The 21,182-nt window shown below is 41.4% G+C and overlaps 1 protein-coding gene across 3 annotated transcripts; it reads left to right on the forward strand.

Annotated features, from left to right (window-relative positions):
* Positions 1 to 60: 60 nt before the first annotated feature.
* SLC46A3 (solute carrier family 46 member 3) lies at positions 61 to 20,670 on the forward strand. 3 transcript variants are annotated; one of them, XM_078070525.1, is made up of 6 exons: positions 61 to 408; positions 1,056 to 1,268; positions 7,472 to 8,342; positions 9,991 to 10,074; positions 15,307 to 15,463; positions 19,201 to 20,670. In XM_078070525.1, the coding sequence occupies exons 2-6, from the start codon at positions 1,080 to 1,082 to the stop codon at positions 19,283 to 19,285; spliced, it is 1,386 nt and encodes a 461-aa protein (XP_077926651.1). In that variant the 5' UTR covers positions 61 to 408; positions 1,056 to 1,079; the 3' UTR covers positions 19,286 to 20,670. The 3 variants fall into 3 exon arrangements, with proteins under 3 accessions (XP_077926651.1, XP_035932951.1, XP_077926652.1); XM_036077058.2 differs by having other exon boundaries at positions 62 to 636; XM_078070526.1 differs by lacking the exon at positions 1,056 to 1,268 and having other exon boundaries at positions 67 to 636.
* The last annotated feature ends 512 nt before the right edge of the window (positions 20,671 to 21,182 follow it).

The raw sequence follows: 21,182 nt of genomic DNA on the forward strand, positions 1-21,182 counted from the left end.
CGGGCTCACGAGAGTGACGTCAAGCGGACCAATCCCCGCGAGGTCGCCGGCCACGGGGCCCAATGGCAGGAGAGCCTGGCAGGACAGTGAGAGCAACGCCCGCGGCAACACCCGCACCCCAGCGGCCCTACCTTCTCCGCGGGCGGTGGTGCTCGGCGGGCGGGGGCCAGTGTCGCCCGAGCACCGGACGGGCCGCGGACCCACAGACCCACCCACCGACCCCCGGACAGACTGCCGACCGCGCAGGGAGTAGCCGCCCGTTGCGCCGGCAACTCCCGCAGCTCCCTGGGACCGAGTCCGCAGGGCCGCCGAGGAGCCGAGCGAGGGCTGCGCAGCGAACTGTCGCCGTCGTGACTCTGGACGCAGGAGTCGTTTGCTTTAAAATGGGAGCTTGAGTTTCCCCGACAGGTGCATTTGGTCGAATTCAACGGAAATTCCCCTCCCCGTCCCAGCGCGGCGGTGCAGACCCGGCCCCCGACCCAGACGGCGGCCAGTGTCCCCGGGAGCATTTGCTGCTGGGCACGTGCCCAGGAAGCGCAGGGCACCCCCCCCAAAGAGAAGACAGCCCCCAGAGATTCCGGGCCCCGAAAATGATCGGACCCGCGCCTAGCCTGGCAGGAAGACTGTAACCGTGGGGTGAGTTTAAACGAGAAAAAAAAAAATCCCTTTACGATTGGGAGCTGCTTTTTGAAGGCCTCCTTCCTGTCCTATTAACAAGCAGCAAAATAACAATAACAAACAATTGCGCAACTGTCCTGTTCTCAGAGGAACCTCACTGTTTCCCTTATGAAAACCGGTTGGCAGTATACAAGGTGGGGACTGTAGTGAGATTATTCCAAATGAAAATGGGTGACAACTTATAAAACTATTTTAAGGCGGCGTGAGTCCTAAAAGGTCGTAACTTTTAAAAATAGGAAGTACGACAGTCTCGGGTTTACTGCGTACCCTATTCCAAAGTAAAAATTAATCTCTTAGGAAGTGCTTACTGCTTTCTGTTCCCTAGTTTGCCTGTTTACTCCACAAAATTCCTCTAACTTCCCCGTTCTTTTTCATAGAATTCAGCTACCTACCCAGGCAATATGAAGATTTTCTTTGTAGAACCTGCCATTTGCCTTAGTGCATTTGCTATGACTTTGGCTACCCCACTGACAACCCAGTATGTGTATAGGAGAATATGGGAAGAAACGAGCAACTACAGTTTTGTATCTGATAGCAATACTTCTGAGTGTGGAAAAAACAAAAGCAGCCCCATTTTTGCATTCCAGGAGGTAAGAAATTAAAATATCCCTAAAATGTAATAAAAGGGGAATGTATAATGGGGTTTTCAATGAAAGAGGGCCTTGCACTCATCATCCCTTGATCCCTCAAGGGTCACCTTAAAACTCTTAAATCCCAAATCAAGAGCCTTTATTCAGTTCTCCTGTTTGAAGTTTCCTGACACCTCTAATCTGCTTCTTCTAAGTAAAATCCCCTTCTTCTTCTGTGACACTGGCTGTTCTCTTTTCTGAGAAAATTTCAGCCTAATCTCATCTCCTGAGTGGCTGTGCCCTTCCTCCTTCCCACACAAAAGCCTGAAGGTTTGACCAAGGCCAGCTGGAATGAGTACTGGGTGACCTCAGTGGGGTCAAACAGGGTGCTTCTGCCTTTCCCTTCCCTCCCCTCTGGCCTTACCCATCCCCCCTTCTACGGCATGTACATGACCCAGTTTTCAGTGACCCCCAGAACGTAGCCCATCACTGAACACGATGGGCCCCGGGGTCCGTCATCGGCTGATGGAGAAGCAGTGTGTCATTCCTCATTTGCTGTTCTCAGATCAGCTCTGACTCTCAAATGCTGAGGAGCTACTGTGTGAGCTTACGTGCGGAGGAGAGCACTCACTTTGGTGCTGAGGGCACTGAAAATGTTTAGCCAGATATTACAGATTACTTCTGCCTCTCCAACCTCCTCCCCCAATTTTTTGTTTAAAACAGGAGGTACATCGCCATTCTCCTGCTCCCTCAGTTTTGTTTTGTTTTTTAAATCAAAGTCTGCCAATGTCCAGATGCAAAGGAGATGCATTCAGATTTGGAATTTTTCCCCCCAGAAAGCCTTAAAAACAGACCACACTTAGAAACATTGACCTATTTCCCTAGAGGATATTTAGTGATGGCAAAAGAGTGGGACTGCCTCCCCAAAGGACAAGAAGAGTTTAAGGGAATTCGAATCACCTGCTGGCTGGCTCTAAGATTTTTCTCCTCAGTAGAAGAGAATTCAGGTGTGACTGGAAGATGAGTCTGAGGCCTGGAAGAAATGGCAAAGGGCCGAGAAGGAAGGCTCTAGCATTTCCGGAGATGTTCCCCGAGGTGTCAGGTATAACCTTGCTAGGCTGAGGCCTGGCTGTTTGGCACAGCTTCTGCTGTTCCTCATTTTCTCATTTCCATGGGAGAAATTATCTTGGAACTGATAATTACTGGGAACACATACAGACATCAAGGTTCCGGCCTAAAGTGAGGTCATAAAAATAGAAGGGCCAAGGGTCTCACCTTGTGGTTTTGTCTCCTGATTTCAAGAATGTTTCCTTTTATATATATATGTCATTCCCAGGGAGTGAAAAGGTTCAAAAGGCTCATCAGTTTCTATATTGGATTCTGTGCTTTCCTTTACCAGACACCTGGGAGCAATGGGAGGGACAGAGGGGAAGAGGACTTGAATGTCTGGAAAAATCTGCTGCCCTTGCCCTCCTAGAGTAAAGGGAGACAGGCTGTGGTTCAGTCACCTTGGTGGCCTCTGTGACTGTGCAGGTGATGACTGTTGGCCCCCTCTGGCCTTACCTAGTTGCTGAGAGCCCCCCACTGCCCAGAGCAGTGGTCTCATTTTGAAGATTTTTGCCGAATGTTTAAGTTGATTGTTGTTTCATTGTTTTTTAATTAGATTAACATTCAAGAGGACATACTGCCCTAGATCCCTTCCCTTAAAGTTGGTGCACTAGAGCTACAGGTGCTTTTTCTCAGACTGGGGAGCTAGAAAGCACCTCTGTCTCCACCCATAACCGAGACAGGTCAGGTGGGCCACTCACCTTTAGCTCCTTTGGAAGGAGGAACACTTTTGCTTCCCAGGAGGCACCACCATCACCTTCAGCACTTCCCTCTGGCCCCTTTTCTGGACACTGTTCCTGCTCAGTATAAGAATATTCTCTTACCTGGGGCACCTGGGTGACTTAGTCGGTTAAGCATCTGCCTTGGGCTCAGGTCCTGGGATCGAGTCTCACATCAGGCTCCCTGCTCAGCGGGGAGTCTGCTTCTCCCTCTCCCTCTGCCCCCCACTTGTGTTCTCTCTCTCTCTCTCAAATAAATAAATAAAATCTTAAAAAAGAAAGAATATCCTTTTACCTTTAAATCCAAGGACAAATGTTGCCTGTTTTATGAGCTTCCTTCTCAATTCCCAGCTTTGCTTGGTGGGTGCTGACCACTTGCTGACTAAAAGAAGTTTAGGAGTTTGAGAACTGTTCTTATAACCCTAAAAACAAAATTTCATAGCACAGGGTCAGTCCCTAATAAAATAAATAAATGATTTTTTTTTTCAGTTCAGGTTGTTCTTTCCCACTCCCCCAAAAGACCAATTACTTATAAGAAAAGTGCATGACACAATAATGTATTGAACTTCTTACTGTTATACCATATTTATTTATCCTTCTATAAAACAAATACACACGTGGACACATGTATTGGAATGCAAGATAATATGAATTTCAGGGTTCAGATATAAGAATAAACTGAGCTATTTGACTTACACTTACCATTTTGAAAGTCTATATGAATAAAAGTCTTATTTTTCAAATCCACTGGGATTAATATGTATATCCATATAAATAAATATTGATCTAACCTATTTTTCAAATCTTTGAGTTTGACTATAAGGTACACCCACATACTTCTCTTGGGCAAGATTAGTCTCTAAAGGACGTCTTAACAAAATGGCAAGGCTGTGGGAAGGAAGGTCTTGGCTGAGGGAGAAGAGGTAGGGAATTCTAGGCATGTTTGTTGACTTTTGCAGAGGAAGGAATTTTTAAGCCCCTTGTCACCCCCTCCTTCCCACCCATTACTTCCCAGGTTAACTGACTGGTTTTGAGGTATTAAATTGGCCATTGTGGTCTGTTCTCTTCAGGTACTTTCAAGATAGGGATGCTGCTATTTGAGGGGACAAGTTGGCATTAACCAGATCATGAAGTTGTTCTTATTCAGTAATTTATTTATAAACCTTTTAATAACTAACACAATCCCTTATTACCAGCAGATAGAGAATATTTTCTGCTCAATTGTAATTATACATTTTAGCCTATGAAATTGTGACTTTTTAAAAATTGATATTCCTTTCCTTAAGTTATATCTCTCTCTACATTGTCATTCTGTTCAAACTTGCACAGGGAATAGCACTTTTTACTCTGATTTCTCCCATCTCCTTACCTAATATATAATTATAATTCTCCAGAGTTTAAAAGGTATAGGTTGCAGATGAGGAGAGTAGTCTGTGTAAAAGGCTGGGTTAGGAATGACGGTAGACAGAAGACAGGATATGGGGGAGGGGTGGAAATGGGAGGAGGAATCTCAAACTGGAACATCTTGTTGACAAGTTGATTAAAAGATAATTGTTTCATTTACTTCTTTATTCAGTAAATATTTACTTGATGGCTTTTATATCCCTAGAGATACAGAGATGTGCTCAGGAAGCCTGACCTAGTAAAAATGAAAACAGCCGAAGTTGATTAAGCACTAATCCGTAATAGGATCTGTGCGGTGTGCCTTATATTGACATACTGACTTTAAATGCAACTCTCACGACAGCCTGCAAGATAGGGACTCGGGTTACCCCCTCTTGTCAGATGAAGCTATAGGGATAAATGATTTGGTGATCACACACAGCTAGCAAGTTACAAGGCCCATTTTACTTGCTTATTCATCCATGCAACCAGGCGCGGATGAATATCTAGGGCGCGCCCTGTGAAGCACTGTTGTTGGAACTGGTGATACTGTGGTGGAGAAGACAGGGTTCCAGCCCTTCTGGAGCTTATGCTGTAGTGGAGAGGGCACACCTGAGCAGTTCAATGAAAGGAACCCGTCCTGTCGAGGGGTGGCAAGTATCTAAAGAAAATACAGCCAGACAAGCTCATAGAGCGCTGGGTGAGGGTTAGTGGGGTTGCTTTGGATTGTGTGATGAGTCGCAGAAGCCTTCTGAGGAGGTGGCATTTGAATTGAGGAAGTGAGCTGCAGGAGGGAGGCAGAGGGAATAGCAAGTACAAAGGCGAATGAGCACAGAATGTTTGAGGAATGGCTTGCAGCTGAGGGGAGTGAGGAAGTGGACATGAAATCAGAGAAGTCATGATGTCTGGCCACCCATGCCATGGCAAGGAATTCGGATTTATTCCAGCGTAAGGAAAGCCACTGTGGGATTTTTTTTTTAAGTATTTATTTATTTGAGAGAGAGAGCGCGAGAGATTGAGAGAACGAGTGGGGGGAGGGACAGAGGGAGAAGCAGACTCCCCCCAGAGCAGGGAGCTCTACGAACGGACATGGGACTGATCCTAGGACTCTGGGATCATGACCTGAGCCGAAGGCAGGTAGAAGCTTAACCGACTGAGCCACCCAGGCACCCGCCACTGAGGGATTTTGAGCAGAGGAGTGACGTGAGCTGATTGTTTTTAAAGATCACTCTAACTGCTGTGTAAAGAACTGACTACATTATGGGGCACCTGGGTGGCTCAGTTGGTTAAGCGACTGCCTTCAGCTCAGGTCATGATCCTGGAGTCCCTGGATCGAGTCCCGCGTAGGGCGCCCTGCTCAGCAGGGAGTCTGCTTCTCCCTCTGACCCTCCCCCCTCTCATGCTCTCTCTCTGTCTCATTCTTTCTCTCTCAAATATATAAATAAATTAAATCTTAAAAAAAAAAAAACTGACTACATCTGAATCTAGATTGATCTGACTCCAGAGCTCTTAATCATTACACCAAAGAATGTAACTGGGGAATGATAATTGCCATATGAGAAGTTTCAATAGAAGGAGAGATTACATCTGTTTGGGCATTTCAGGGAAATCCAAGTGGGACTTGACTATGGACTGTGCCTGTAACAGAGTATTGGGGGGGGAGTGAGTGGAGATAATGCAGAAGAGTGGGGTTGGACCGCATCTCGGTGGCCTTACACAACAGACTAGGAGTGTGAGCTTTCTCTAGCAGGCAGTGGGCTGAGCAGGTGAGAGACATGCTGCTAGTGTGTTTTGGTAAGATGCTGCCACCATTAGCGTGTATGATCTGCAAAGTGAGGGGGCTGGCATCACAGACTGCATTGAGGAGAGAGCCAGCTAGATGCCAGGGCAGTCCAGGTGAAAACTCTGAGCCCTGTCCTTCCAGGGGCAGCTCAGGGACTATAAAGAGGTAAAGGATGCGAGAAGCACTAGGTGTAGGTGGGCATGGATGAAGGGAAATGCCAGAAACAAAGATGACTGAAGGTTTGAGTCTGAGGGACTAGAACATTTCCTGATAACCTGAAATTGCTTGCATTATTTGAATATATAAAAATAAACATAGGCTCACTCTTTAAAAAAATTAATTTCAGAAATTGGTATTTTTGTGGTTCATCAGTTGTTTTAGGGTCTTCCTAAATATTACATGAATCTATTTTTAAAAATGAGTTTAGTAATCCCTAGTATAAAAATGACATACTCTTTATATAAAATTTGGAAAATACAGAGAGAAGTGGCAAACAGAAAATGCTTTTAAATCACCCAAAATTCTTCCCATCAAATAACTAGCGTAATGATTGTAACATCTTCCAATGTGTGTGTGTACCTGGTGATTATGGTCCTCCGGAGTTGGGTTTATCTTACTCCTCAGTTCATGGCATGCTACCATCTTTAGTCAGTGCAAAGCTGCTCTTTGGGTTTTATCTTATTTTTTAGTAAGTAAAGAAATAGATTAGAAGAAACTTATTTGTGGAGACACATGTGAACAAAGCAACTGAGTGCTTCCTAAATAAAGGCCTATCAAATATGACATTTACATGTGACACTCATTCCCCTTTAAGTAGACAGAAAGATCTATCACAGGAAAGGGTATTGCTCTTGCTTTACAACAGTGGGCATGATCTCAGTGCTAAACTGTTGATAGAAGAAAGAAAAATCATTATATGACCAGTCCCAGATGTCTTGGGGTCTGTGGATCTTCTATATAAGACACACACGCACCAATACACAATTGTCTGTTTATGAGTTCAAGTCCCCACCACGGTACTTGCATATTATGCCTGAGCTTCAATTACTATATTGCCTCTTGATACTTGCTTTATGAACTGAATGAAGATTCAGGCTGTATCAAACCCATGCACCAGAGATTCCTTGTTGGTGACCTACTGGAAATGTAAAGAAAAGTATGCATTGTGATTATTTCTGTGCATGTTGTCTATATCTCTGTAAACACATTGTCTTCTTTTTGTCTCTTTGCAGGAAGTTCAGAAGAAAGTGTCTCTTTTCAATCTGCAGATGGACATAAGTGGGTTAATTCCTGGTCTGGTGTCTACATTCATACTTCTATCTCATAGTGATCATCGAGGACGAAAATTCCCTTTGATTTTGTCTTCTGTTGGTGCTCTTGCAACCAGTATTTGGCTCTGTTTGCTTTCCTATTTTGCTTTTCCATTCCAGCTTTTGATTGCATCTACCTTCATCGGTGCACTTTGTGGCAATTACACCACATTTTTAGGAGCCTGTTTTGCCTACATAGTTGATCAATGTACAGAACAGAAACAAAGAACAATTCGAATAGCTATAATCGACTTCATACTTGGACTTGTCACTGGATTAACAGGACTGTCTTCTGGCTATTTTATCAGAGAATTAGGTTTTGTGTGGTCTTTTTTAATTATTGCTATGGCTCTTACTGTTAATTTGATTTATATTTCATTTTTTCTTGGTGATTCAGTGACAGAATCTTCATCTCAGAATGTTTCCATGTCATGTAGTGAAGGCTTTAAAAACCTATTGTACCGAACTTCCATGCTTTTTAAAAATACTTCTGGTAAGCGACGGTATTATCTCTGTTTGTTACTTTTTACAATGATCACTTACTTTTTTGTGATAGTTGGCGTTTCCCCCATCTTTATCCTTTATGAATTGGATTCACCACTCTGCTGGAATGAAGTTTTTATAGGTTATGGATCAGCTCTGGGTAGTGTCACCTTTTTTAGTAGTTTCCTAGGAATATGGCTTTTTTCTTACTGTATGGAAGACATTCATATGGCCTTCATTGGAATCTCTACCACCATGGCAGGAATGGTTATGATTGCTTTTGCCAAAACAACATTGATGATGTTTTTAGGTAAGTTACAAATGTAGCCTTAGAACTAACCATGTATTTATGTTTATATCAAATGAATTTAGTCTGTTGGGTGATAAACTTTTAATATATAATTCTCTATTTAATGCATTCTAGTTCAAGTAAGGCACTTTGTTAAAAGCCAGTTTGCCAGAAACTGAAAGCCAATTTGCTTTAAAAAAAGCAATTCACTGAATAAGCACAATTTTCCAAATTTGCATACTTGACAAAAAATTGTTTTGAGGAACATTCTTCTTGTGAGTCAATTCTTCAAAACAACTTTTGCCAACTTGCATATTTCTTAAATGCTGAAGGTTGGGGCACTGGGCACTGGGGTGGCTCAGTCGGTTGAGCATCCAACTCCTGGTTTTGGCTTAGGTCATGATCTCAGGGTCATGAGATGGAGCCCCACTCAGGCTCCCTGCTCAGCAGGGAGTCTGCTTGAGATTCTCTCTTTGCCTCTCCCTCTGCCCCATAAATGTGCTGCTAAGAAGGCTACTTTCCATAAAAATTTTAAAGAGCATTATATAAAGTAGACTCAAAAGATTTATAAAATTCATATTTATTGAATATATTCAAAAAGAAAATTCTTTAAGATAGGCTTTTGCAAATTGGTCATTTCATTAATTGGCTTTTGATAAATCACTTTTTGCCAAACTAGACTGCTTCCTTAACTACCTACCCCATAAGTGGTTTCAGTAGGGCTTGAGTGAGATGCTGCCTTTGAAAGAGCTAAGGGATCTGTAAAGTGGGACCTTGAGAAAGGTCTAATTTCATCTTTTTTACAAAGGCACTGTCAACCTCTTGCTCCCTTGCAGGGAAGCAGGATGACCAAATAGAATTGGGCTTAATGTCCATCTATAGTACCAGGTGATCTTGGGCAAGTTACTTAACTACTCTGGGCCCTCATTTACTCATCCATAAAATGGGCACAGTAGCACCGAATTCACTGGGTTATAATGAATATTAGAAGAAATCACTGTAAAGCACTTAGCACAATGCCTCGTATTCAGTAAATGTCAGTTCTCCCTGTCTCCCTTAGAGTTGCCAAGGCCAAGTGAGTTAATATATGTGAAATCACACTGAAAACTTTAGAGTCATCTGCAAAAATAATATATTGCTATTTTATCATATATAACTAGAAATGCTACTATTAGGGGTCCATAATTTAAGAGGAGAGGCAATCTGTGTTCATGAAATTATTCCACACAAAGATGAAGAAGCATAAAGATAAAGAATCAATTTATCAATACGTGCATCAATATGATAAAAGAATGCAGACACTAAGAATGCCATGTCTGAAAAAGCAAAAACAGAAAACAAATGTGGAAAGCTAAGTCACACCTTGCTAAATGAGAGGTTTCTACAATAATCAGGGAAATAGCAGATCAGTCCCAATTGGCAGAATATATAGATCTGGACCTCAAACCTCCCTGAACTCTTGTTCTTAGCACTGGAATAAGAGGGCAAACGAACCTTGAGCTGGCCTGTCTGCAGTGTATCTGTGTATTCATTAAACAGAAGTCTATAATTAATTACTTCAGTCCTTAGGTGCAATGAGTTAGGATGCTTAGAGAGAAAACATTTCACATCAAAAACTGACCACTGGTTTTCTGATTTAGCCCATGATTTCCCACCATTTCTCTTACAGTCAGGCTGCCGTTCCTTTTCACTGTTGTGCCACTCTCTGTTCTACGCTCCATGGTATCCAAAGTGGTTCGTTCTACTGAACAAGGTGAGTTTAATTTGCTGAAGGGAAATAATGAATCTACAATCTGTATCAACTCAAATCTATGTACAACCAATGTTTGATTCTTCAGAATATTCTACAACCGTTTTTCTGCTCAGAACTCCCTTTTGAATTAAGTGGTAAGTTCTGTGTTCAGAAGAGGCTTATATTCAGGCAGGGGTGCCCCTGCCCAGGGTCTCCTGCTTTAGAAGCTTGCTCTGGCCAGACCCCGCCCCAAGAGGAGAGCAGTGCTCAGAGCTAGGCAGATGCCCACTGGGAGCCCACCACACCTACCCCTTCTAGACTACACTCTGGTTACCTGGACCCCCGTAATTCCCCACCAGACAGCTCTGGGTTCACATCCATGAGTGCCTGGATGGTACTCTTCCTCAGACCCTTTAGCCTGAGGGTGGACTGTGACCCCAGTGTGCTCCCCTCTAGATCAAAGGGGTAGCCAAGCCATGACTCTTTATAGGAGATCTGGCCCAACCTTAGAATTGCAGAGTGGGGTGTCTACAGCCATGTGTAAATGATCCTTTCTGAGCAGGATGGAGCAAGAGGTAGAACACAACATGGGTGGGCTGCACCCTACAGCTGGGGACTGAGGGCCAAGGGCTAGCTAGCTCTGCCAGTGCTGTCATTTTCCTACACAGAACTCTAAAATGTCTGAGAATTCTAAGTTTGTTCCTGACCCTCCAAATCATCGTGACGGTATATAATATAGTATATTTCTCAGAGAGAGGAGACAGAATATATCTTAGTTAAGTTTGTTTATTCGAACTGTAACTTTTAAATACTTAGAATATAATATATAGGCCTCTCATTGTATTCTTACACTGGACCCCACAAATGTTAGAGCTGGGCCTGAATTAGAGTCCTAGCATAAACAGGATCCCACTCAGCTGGTTCAGTAGAAGGGCAGCAGTATGGGGGGTGGGCATTGGTGAAGGCACCCAGAAAAGATGGCCCAGTAAGAAGGGAGCAGAGACAGAACACCACAACCTTTCTCTCCACCTTTATCCCATTGACCAAGCACAACAGAAAGTCAGGCTAGCAAGGAAATCCACGTCATATGATCCGAAGGGTCAGCCCCCCAAGCACAGAGCAGGATACAGGAGATCAAACAGTTTGAAAGGGAAGGCAAAGAATGACCAATACAAAGGACAACAAAATTAAATTTCTGGTTGGAACTAGTTACTAGTTAGATATTAGGCATATGGGGTTGCCCTTCTTCCTCCCTGTATCATATGAATACTGTTAGACTTTGAAGCTTTCTTTTGTTTCATGTCTTAGCCTGGTGCAAATATTCATATTAATTATTGATGGATCATTCATAATTATGCTATTGTATTTATGGCAGTTTAGTCAACACTGGGCAAGACTGCATAATTCACTACATTTAAAATATATTTCTTGGTTCTCTTCTACTCATAAGATGCAGCCGTATATGCACACAGCTGTTTATAGATTATGTAATGATGACCAACTGGAAAACCACTTTGGGATATAAAAATGTGTAACTATAGTATGTAAAATCCTACCTGCTTCCTTGGGTTATGCAATGGTTTCTTAGATATGACACCAAAAGCATGACAACAAAAGAAGAAATAGATAAATTAGAACTTATCCAAATTAAAAACTTTTGTGCTTCAAAGGACACCATCAAGAAAGTGAAAAGACAACCTACAGAATGTGAGAATACATTTGTAAATCAAATGTCTAATAAGGAACTTGGGAGGTGGGTGGGGGGATGGAGGAAATAAGCGGAGGACATTAAGAATACACTTAGCGCGATGGGCACTGACTAATATATGGAAGTGTTGAATCACTGTATTGTATACCTGAAACTAATATAACACTGTATGTTAACTACACTGGAATTAAAAAAAAAACCTCAACAACAAAAAGAAAACCCAATTATTTGGCAAAGGATTTGAATAGACTTTTCTCTAAAAAGGTGTACAGATGGCCAATAAGCACATGAAGAAATGTTCAACATCATTAGCCATCAGGGAAATGCAAATCAAAACCACAATGAGACCCACTAGGATGGCTAAAATGAAAAAAGACAGACCAAGATGTGAAGAAATTGGAACCCTCTTACATTGCTGGCCGAACATAAAATGATGTGCCCATTTTGCAAGAACAGTTTGGTAGCTCCTCAGAAAGTTAAATAGAGTGATCTTATGACTCAGCAATTCTATTCCTAGAAATAGAATGGAATTGAAATCCCAATAGAAATGAAAACATATACCCACACAAAATCTTATATACAAATGTTCATAGCAGCATTATTTATAATAGCCAAAAAGTATAAAAAAATGGAAATGCCCATGAACTGGCGAACAGATAGACACATGTATATCTGCCCAATGGAATATTATTTGGCAATAAAAATTAAGTCCTGATGGTACTTGCTACACTGTGGGGGAACCTTGAAAGCATGACGCTAAATGAAAAAAGCCAGACACAAAAGGCCACATACTATCATATAAATATGGTTCCATCTAGATGACATGTTCAGAAAAGGCAAACCCATAGAGACAGAAATCAGAGAAGTGCTGTCCCGGGCTGGGGAGATAGGGGGTGACTGGGAATGGATACAGTTTCTTCTGGGGTGATGGCTGCACAATTCTGTGAACTGTGCAGTTTAAAGGGGTGGGTTTTAAGGTATGTGAATTATATCTCAATAAAGCTGTTCAGCGAAAATAGAAAAATCTACCTGCTTTAACTTGGAACATAGACTTGTCGGGGTGTATAGTTTGTTTCTGTTTATATTTGGTTTAGTTTATTTATAAAATGGCTTTTTAAAAGTCATTTCATACTGTTAAATATAGTGACATTTCAAAATGTTTTGTTTACTTTTTGGCATTCCATATTCTGAATTATAACTTCGTGAATCGTGATTCCATTTTTCTAGGATAGGATAATTACTTTGTTTTTAACTGCAAACTACAAAATCCTTTTGGTGATGTCAGAATTTCCATATTAAATATATTCCCATCCTTCATTACTTTTTAAAAATGGGATATTTTTGTGAAAATGTTATACACTTTAATCAGAGAAGGGAAACACTGCATAATGTCTCACTAGCCTCTCACTATCCCTATTATCTTGAATAAGAGAGGAGACAAAACTAGATTTGGGTAATTATTTTGGAATTTCTGTGCTCCATACAGCTGTGAAGCTCACAGCTAAAGCCACCCCAGATGACCTCTTACCTGATCACTACCTGCATACTCCTTCTGATTACAAATCGGAACACTGTAAAAACAGACTTGACTTTTGAGGTCTATTGAATTAAAAAAAGTATAGGAAGTAAATTAACCTGCACTTGTTATTTACTCCAGTTTATCTCTGGTAACTATTAAACAAGTTGAACTGCTTGGGGAAGTTAAGCAACAAGCGAACCCTACTTTGTAATAGTATGGCTGTTTATGCCAGACAGACATACCGCCTGACCAACTTGCCATCAAGAATGGATTTAAGCCATTGCATAAAAGGACTAGAACAATCCAGTCTGTCTTCCATGGCACTGTGCCTAGCTGTGGCAAGGGATCAGAAATAGAAGAAAATAATAGCTTAGTTAGATAGTGAGGAGTACTTCCAATTAAACTGACTTCATGTCTTATCATAAAACATGGAAGCAGTAGGTCTTTATGCTACTTGCTGATTGATAACTGGGCTCTTGAATTAAGCTTTTATTCATTCATTTGACAAATAAGGATTAAACATATCTACCATGTGCCAGGACAGATAGGCCCTGGGACACAGCAGTAAACAAAGTAGATGTGCACTCGACATGAACAGAGCTTTTGTTTTAGTTAAAAGAAGACATATACGTGAAAATACAATATTCTTCAGAGCTATGTTTATGTTTTATGAATATGTGACCTGTCATTCAATGAAGAATGAGAAGCAACATACGAGAATATATATACTAGGGCAAAAAGCTTAAATAGATAAAAATCAACACACAACACAGTCTACTAGACCAAGACCATGGGAAAAATTAAAACACAGACATGTAAACCATAATCCAGTTATGAAAGGTGACCCTCAAGCTCGCCTTTTCCTTCTTATCAGTCCAATCAAATACAATTATTTACATGATTTGCATTGTCTGTAAGACAAATACATTATCATTTACCATGGAAAGGTAAACTTGGCAAAGTAAGGAAGAAGCACAATGGCTTAATGCGAGAGTCTGCAGAAGCTCCATAGGAACGTATACTGGGGACGTCATGGAAAGTGGAAAACTGTCACAGAACTTTGGTGATGCAAAATTTGACAAAGAGGAAGAAAAGTACATCCTGTCTAGAGGTTTAACTGCTTGGTCAATGTGATCTTGGATTCCAGACAAAACTAAAAATCAGTAGACTTAATGAGCCCTTTTCTCTGATCATGAGCTTGGACTAGCCACGTAGCCACTTTGTGTTTCTCGAACAATGCTCCAGGGCCTACTGCCCTCTCCCAAACGTGGTGTGGAGCAAGTGTAGCGGACAGCAGCGGGATCCCCACTCACTCAGTCTTGCAAGCCACCTCACAGTGGAGGCGGTTTCCAGTAGGGGAGGCAGAAAAGAATCACTCAACATCAAATCATGGCATAACGAGAGCACAGAGAGTTACTTAAGAGTCACACGGAGGAAGCGTGTGGACTGAATTTGTTCACTTTGAAGGGAGGGCTCAAATTCAAACTGCGGAACCCATATGCGATCGTCTTTGTCTGCCGCTGTCACTTTTGCCAGAGCTGAGAAGCAGATGAAAAGGATTGCTTTAACTTTCAAAAGGCCCCCGGGATAGGACCTTTGCTGGAGGGAGCCACTGGCACATACACTTACGGGTGTGTCACAGATGTCCCCAGCTTAGGGACCGAGTGGGAGATAATCTGGAACGACAGTGGTAGTTGTGGCTATGTGTGCGGCTGTGCAGGGAGAGGAGACTGTGGATTTCGAATGTGTCAGCTGCTGGAGCCTCTTACCTTTGCCCGACTGACATCCAAACTGTTGTGTTTTCAGCTTCCCTCACATCAGGTCAGGGAGAACCGGTGACCTCAGTTTCTTCACCTGCAAAATGGGTTACTGGCTTCTCAGGGATTTAGAGGCAATAGCTTCTGTTCACCAAGCAGTGCCCCACGTTTGCTTTTTTCAGCGAGGAACAATTTTCTCCCTTTGTTTTGTCTATTGTTTTGTTACTCAGCCATTTCTTTTTCTCCCTGCACACCCTGACCCCAAACAGGCACCTTGTTTGCTTGCATTGCTTTCTTGGAAACACTTGGCGGAGTTGCTGCAGTTTCTACTTTTAATGGAATTTATTCAGCGACCGTTGCTTGGTACCCAGGCTTCACCTTTCTGCTGTCTGCTGTTCTATTACTAATTCCAGCCATCAGTCTATGGTATGTAATTATTTTTAATCATTTTATCAAAGGATAGCTGGATTAAATGAATTCCCTAACCTCACCGGTAAAATTACATAGACTGCTAAAGTTGTTGAAGAAATTCAACTGGGTAACTTTTTTTTTTTAATTTATTTTTGTTTTAGAGAGAGAGCAAGTGGGTGGGGAGGGGCAGAGGGAGAGAGAATCTTAAGCAGGCTCCATGCTCAGCATGGAGCTGGATGTGGGGCTCGATCTCACAACCCTGAGATCATGACCTGAGCCAGAATCAAGAGTTGGATGCTTAACCGACTGAGCCAGCCAGGCACTCCTCAACTGAGTAACTTTTAAAGATCTAATTGGCTTTAACTAATTGATTCATGAATTAGGCAGCATCCCATCTAACAAGTAGAGGGGAGCTCTGAGGAGCTGTGCTGAGTGGAAGGTTTTCACGGGATGGAGGGTGGATCAAGAAGCAAAAGAGAAGAAATAATTATTTCAGGCAAAGTCACCTTCCCTTAAGGAGAAGGGCAGGGGGTCTTATCAGGTAGATGATCCCATCTTCCTTTGCGGGATGGAGGGTGCCCGTGGGGCAGACTCATTGGTGCTGATCAGAAAACTCTTGCCTGACTAGTGAAGATTCTGTCTCTGGGGAAGGCTGGAACTGCAGTTAAGTTACATATTCAGTCCAGGTTTGATAACTTGGCCTACCTGATGCCATTTTGGGCCTGTGGTTTTCTTTTTAACAAAGTTTTGCCTCAGAATGTACTTTTCTCAATAAATTTTAAGATTTTATTTATTTATTTGACAGAGAGAGAGAGAGAGTGTGTGTGCACAAGCAGGGGGAGCAGCAGAGGGAGAGAGAGAAGCAGGCTCTCTGCTGAGCAGGGCATCCCATGCAGGGCTCGATCCCAGAACCCTGGGATCATGACCCAAGCCAAAGGCAGATACTCAACCAACTGAGCCACTCAGGTGCCCCTTTCAATAAAGTTTAGACATGAAGACATCTATTGATAATGTTGAAAACCTAAGAAGAAAGAGACAATGACAAGGCTGACCAAAACTAGGAGAAAGAAAGATTGGGTCAGACTCTGAATAGCTACCCCCTGTCTCTTTAAATGTGAACAACTGATTAAATTAGCATCCAAGAATAGATAGATAGATAGATAGATAGATAGATAGATAGATAGATAGATAGATAAAAACTATGATTTCCTAGAGTATAATATCCTCTGAGGGTCAGATTATATAAGAAGATAGACTTTAATATGGAGTCTTGGGTTGATGACAAGAGCAAATAGTGAACACTGAATATCAGGAATGTTCTTTCCAGAGAGTTGGCTTATTTAATGATTCCTGTTTTAAAGGTAAATACCCAAATAAACACAAAGTACTAAATTCTATTTGTGAATAGTACGTAGAGTATAAAGACCAGAGTCAGACATGTAAGAGAAATATTTATTTCTCCCTTTGCCTTTTGGTTAATGAAAAGTATGATCTAACTAGGTAAGTGTTTGCTAAAATGCCCAGGCAAACAGGGTCAACACATTCTATGGGGCCAGCACACTGAGCTGAGGGCGCACTGCCCTTTCTTTGCTGGGCTTTGCCCATTCCACATGGCTAAGAGCATAGCGCGGTGATGGGGATCAGTAGAAGGTGGGGCACAAAAGGCATCTCTGCTTTCTCCTGAGCACTGGGCTGGGGTGCGGTGAGTAAGGGTGAAAAGTACCGATGTACCCAGGCTTTACGCATTCTGCCAAGACTGTGAACTCCTTAAAGGACTGCCCTACATTTATTCATAGTAGGACCTCAGTACATATTGTCTCTACTGAATTTTGATACCTAGATCTGTGTAAGAGTATAACAATATTTGCAGTTCCTCTGTAATTTTGATGAAAAGTTATTTTTACTAGATAGCTTTTTAAAAAGAGACCATTCACCTATTGAACTGGCAAAATTAAAAATATACGCTGTGCTAATGAGTACACGATGAGACAATCAATCTTATACGTTGCTGGTAGTAGTATTATTTGGCACTATCATTTTTGGAAGGCAATTCATAAACATGTATCAAAAGCTTTTTTAAGAAGTTCATAGTATTTGACCCAGTGATTCCTTTTACAAACATATCCTAAGGGAATGGTCAGTAATGTAAAAAATTTATATACAGTTGACCCTTGAACAACAACACAGGTCTGAACTGCATGGATTCACTTAACATGCAGATTTTTTTTCAATATATACAGTACTATAATGGATTTTCTCTTATGATTTTCTTAGTAACATTTCTCTAGTTTTATTATAAAAATACAGTATTATATATATATAAAACATACCACATACATGTTAATAGACTGCTTTATATTACTGGTAAAGCTCCTGGTCAATAGTAGGGTATTAGTAGTTAAGTTTTTAGGGAGTCAACAGTGATATGAACATTTCCAACGACATGGATGCCCCAACTCCTGCATTGTGCAAAGGTCCACTGGTATAAAGACGTTCATTAAGACAAAAAATTTTTTTTAAATGACCAAAATGTCCAACAAGAGAATGATTAAATAAATGATGGTGCATCCATAGCATGAAACATAATGTTAATAAGAATTGGGGAAGGGGGCGCCTGAGTGGCTCAGTCGTTAACTGTCTGCCTTCGGCTCGGGTCATGATCCCAGGGTCCTGGGATTTGAGTCCCCCATGCATGGAGCTCCGCAGGCATGGAGCCCCACATCAGGCTCCCTGCTCCGTGGGAAGCCTGCTTCTCCCTCTCACACTACCCCTGCTTGTGTTCCCTCTCTCGCTGTCTCTGTCAAGTAAATAAATAAAATCTTAAAAAAAAAAAGAATTGGGGAGTAGATTAATGGGTAATTTTAATTTTATTCTTCATATATTTATACATACCTATTATGAACACATATGCAGCTAGCTAAAAGATAGTTATCCTTTTAATAATGTTTCTAATGTAAATATAGATGGTCTTCTGAGATTTTTTTAACCCTATACTGTTCAATATTTTAAAAAATAAAATTACATGCAGGGTGCCTGGGTGGCTTAGTCAGTTGGGCGTCTGCCTTTGGCTCAGGTCATGATTTCAGGGTCCTGGGATCGAGCCCTGCCTCAGGCTCCCTGCTCCGCGGGGAGTCTCCTTGTCCCTCTGCCCCTCCTGCCCCCTGCTTGTGCTTTCTCTCTCTCAAATAAAGAAAATCTTTAAAATATAATTACATGCTTTTTTTTTTTTTTAAGATTTTATTTATTTACTTGAGGTGGGGGAAAGTAGAGGGACAGGGGGAGAGAGTCCTAAGCAGACTCTGTGCTGAGCACCAAGCCCCAGCACTGGGCTCCATCTCACCACCCTGAGATCATAACCCTGAGATCACGACCTAAGCCGAAACCAAGAGTCACCCAGGTGCCCCCCATTACTGCTTTTTAAATTCTAGATGTCTTCTTGTCCCAGCTTCAGTTATAGGTATTGAACATGAACTTCAGCCATATCTATAGTCACAGCTACTTTTTGTGGACTACAGAATAAACAGTGGGACAGATGGACACTGTAGGTACCTGGAAGAGAAAAAAACTAGATTTTTTATTATTTTCAGAATGCTATGCACAGTGAGTCAATTGTATTCAAAATGCTACTATATTCCTTCTACATATAATTTGCATAATTTATTGGAAGCCATATAGTCAGGGGAAAGATAGAATACAGGTTATTTATGTATTGCCTTCATCACAATTTTAAAATATCTTGTTTGCTTTTGCAGTGTGGTCAAGTGCACCAACTGGAATGAAGGAAGCTATGTACTTCTTACACAAGAGGAATCCAGTGAAGACACTTCAGACAGATGATTAATTGTGATTAAAAAAAAAACAAAAAAACTGAAAGCACATATCATATACTCTGACTTCTGAGGAATGTAAACTAGTTCCATAATCAATATTTCATGAATAATCAATGCTACATGTCCTTTCTTTTAAACTGAACAGTGAGAGAACTAGCTCCTCGCTCTAGCTTCTTACAGTATCATGCACTTCGAGCACTTTATGAATATCATGTGATAGATTTCCATAGACAGAAGAACAAATCTCAAAACATTTCCCACTTTTGGATTTAGGACAGAAACTGAAACTTCACAGTATAAACAGGGATTAAGAAATTTGACAAAATCAAAAGCAATAATCCGGTAATCCAATAATCCTAACATACTCCAGTCTCACTGCAACTAAGGAAGGAGAACTAACTCTATACCTAAGTTTCTTCATCTGCAAAATGGGTTTCTGCCCTCTTGAAGATTTTGAAGGCCTAACTGTTCAAAATTATGATGAATCATTCACTGATAGGAAAATGATAGAAGTTTCAAATATTTCTAGTACAATAGTACCTCTGCCTGGATAATGCTTTGTTTTATAGAGCCCAACAGGGTGCTATTGACAGTGAAAGCTTTTAATAGATGCAAAAACCTGAAAATGGAATCACTTTAAATGATATATATTTTTACTTTTCCTAATATAATTAGATAGGTAAACCGGCTGATTGGAAAAAAAATACCATAAAAAATTGTTTATAAAGAAATGTAAAAACTGAGTAAGCAGGGGCGCCTGGGTGGCTCATTCGTTAAGCGTCTGCCTTCGGCTCAGGTCACGATCCCAGGGTCCTGGGATCGAGCCCCACATCAGGCTCCCTGCTCGGTGGGGAGCCTGCTTCTCCCTCTCCCACTTCCCCTGCTTGTGTTCCCTCTCTCGCTGTGTCTCTCTCTGTCAAATAAATAAAATCTTTAAAAAAAAAAAAAAAAAAAAAAACTGAGTAAGCAGCCAATCAGGAAGTAATATTATAGAGCCAATATTCATTCCTTATTTTTATCAAGGGATAGCCATTTCTTACTGCCTTAAACTCATCCTGAGACCCACCCTGGTCCCTGAAAACACACTCTTTCATGCCGCCTGTCTTTCTATACACTGTTCCATTTGCTCTTCTTCCCTCGGGACAATGAAACTTCAGAGTCTCAGCCAAAACACTGCTTCCTCTGTATAGTCTTGGCATTTCTTCCCCACTCCTATACTTCCCCCCACCCCTGCAGGGTGCCCATAGCACTTTCCTTATACTTCCATCCTAGCATTTTCCATTGTCTCATCATGTTTGTTTTCCCTACTTGACAATAAGCACCTTGAGGACAGGGACAATCTTTGATTCCTCATTTTATCCTCAATAAACATTTGTTGAACTAAATACAAAATTTTGTTTTTACTTGTAAAAAGAATTTAAATCTACATATTTAATGCGTTATGAGAGTAACCACTGATATTGATGCCACAGCCATTAAGCCAGCCTTGAAAAATATGCTAGCCTATACACTTTTTAAATTGGTTTACAGCATTTTTACCGGTCCTTCAATATCTTTGATTTTCTAAGTTACCATATGTAATAACGCAAATGCCTTGAAGTACAACTAGATGATTCTTCATAATTTCTTGAACACAGAGTTTTCCATTTGACAGGACTGCTTACAACTTTTTTCTGTAGGGTAATCAATGATTGCTGGACTAGCCAAGAGCACTCAATGTAAAATATTGCAAATTTTATTTCCAAGACTATTCCTTTTAAGTCTATCTAATGTCTTCTGGGCTGGAAGCCCATGTAAGAACTGAGTGATGTCCATATTTATTTATTTGTCTTCCTGTTCAATGCTCTTTCCACACCAAAAAATACTTTATGGTTTACAAAGTGTTCCTCTATATCAACTTATTG

The sequence above is a fragment of the Halichoerus grypus genome, chromosome 4, assembly GCF_964656455.1.
Source record: "Halichoerus grypus chromosome 4, mHalGry1.hap1.1, whole genome shotgun sequence".
Lineage (NCBI taxonomy): Eukaryota > Metazoa > Chordata > Mammalia > Carnivora > Phocidae > Halichoerus > Halichoerus grypus.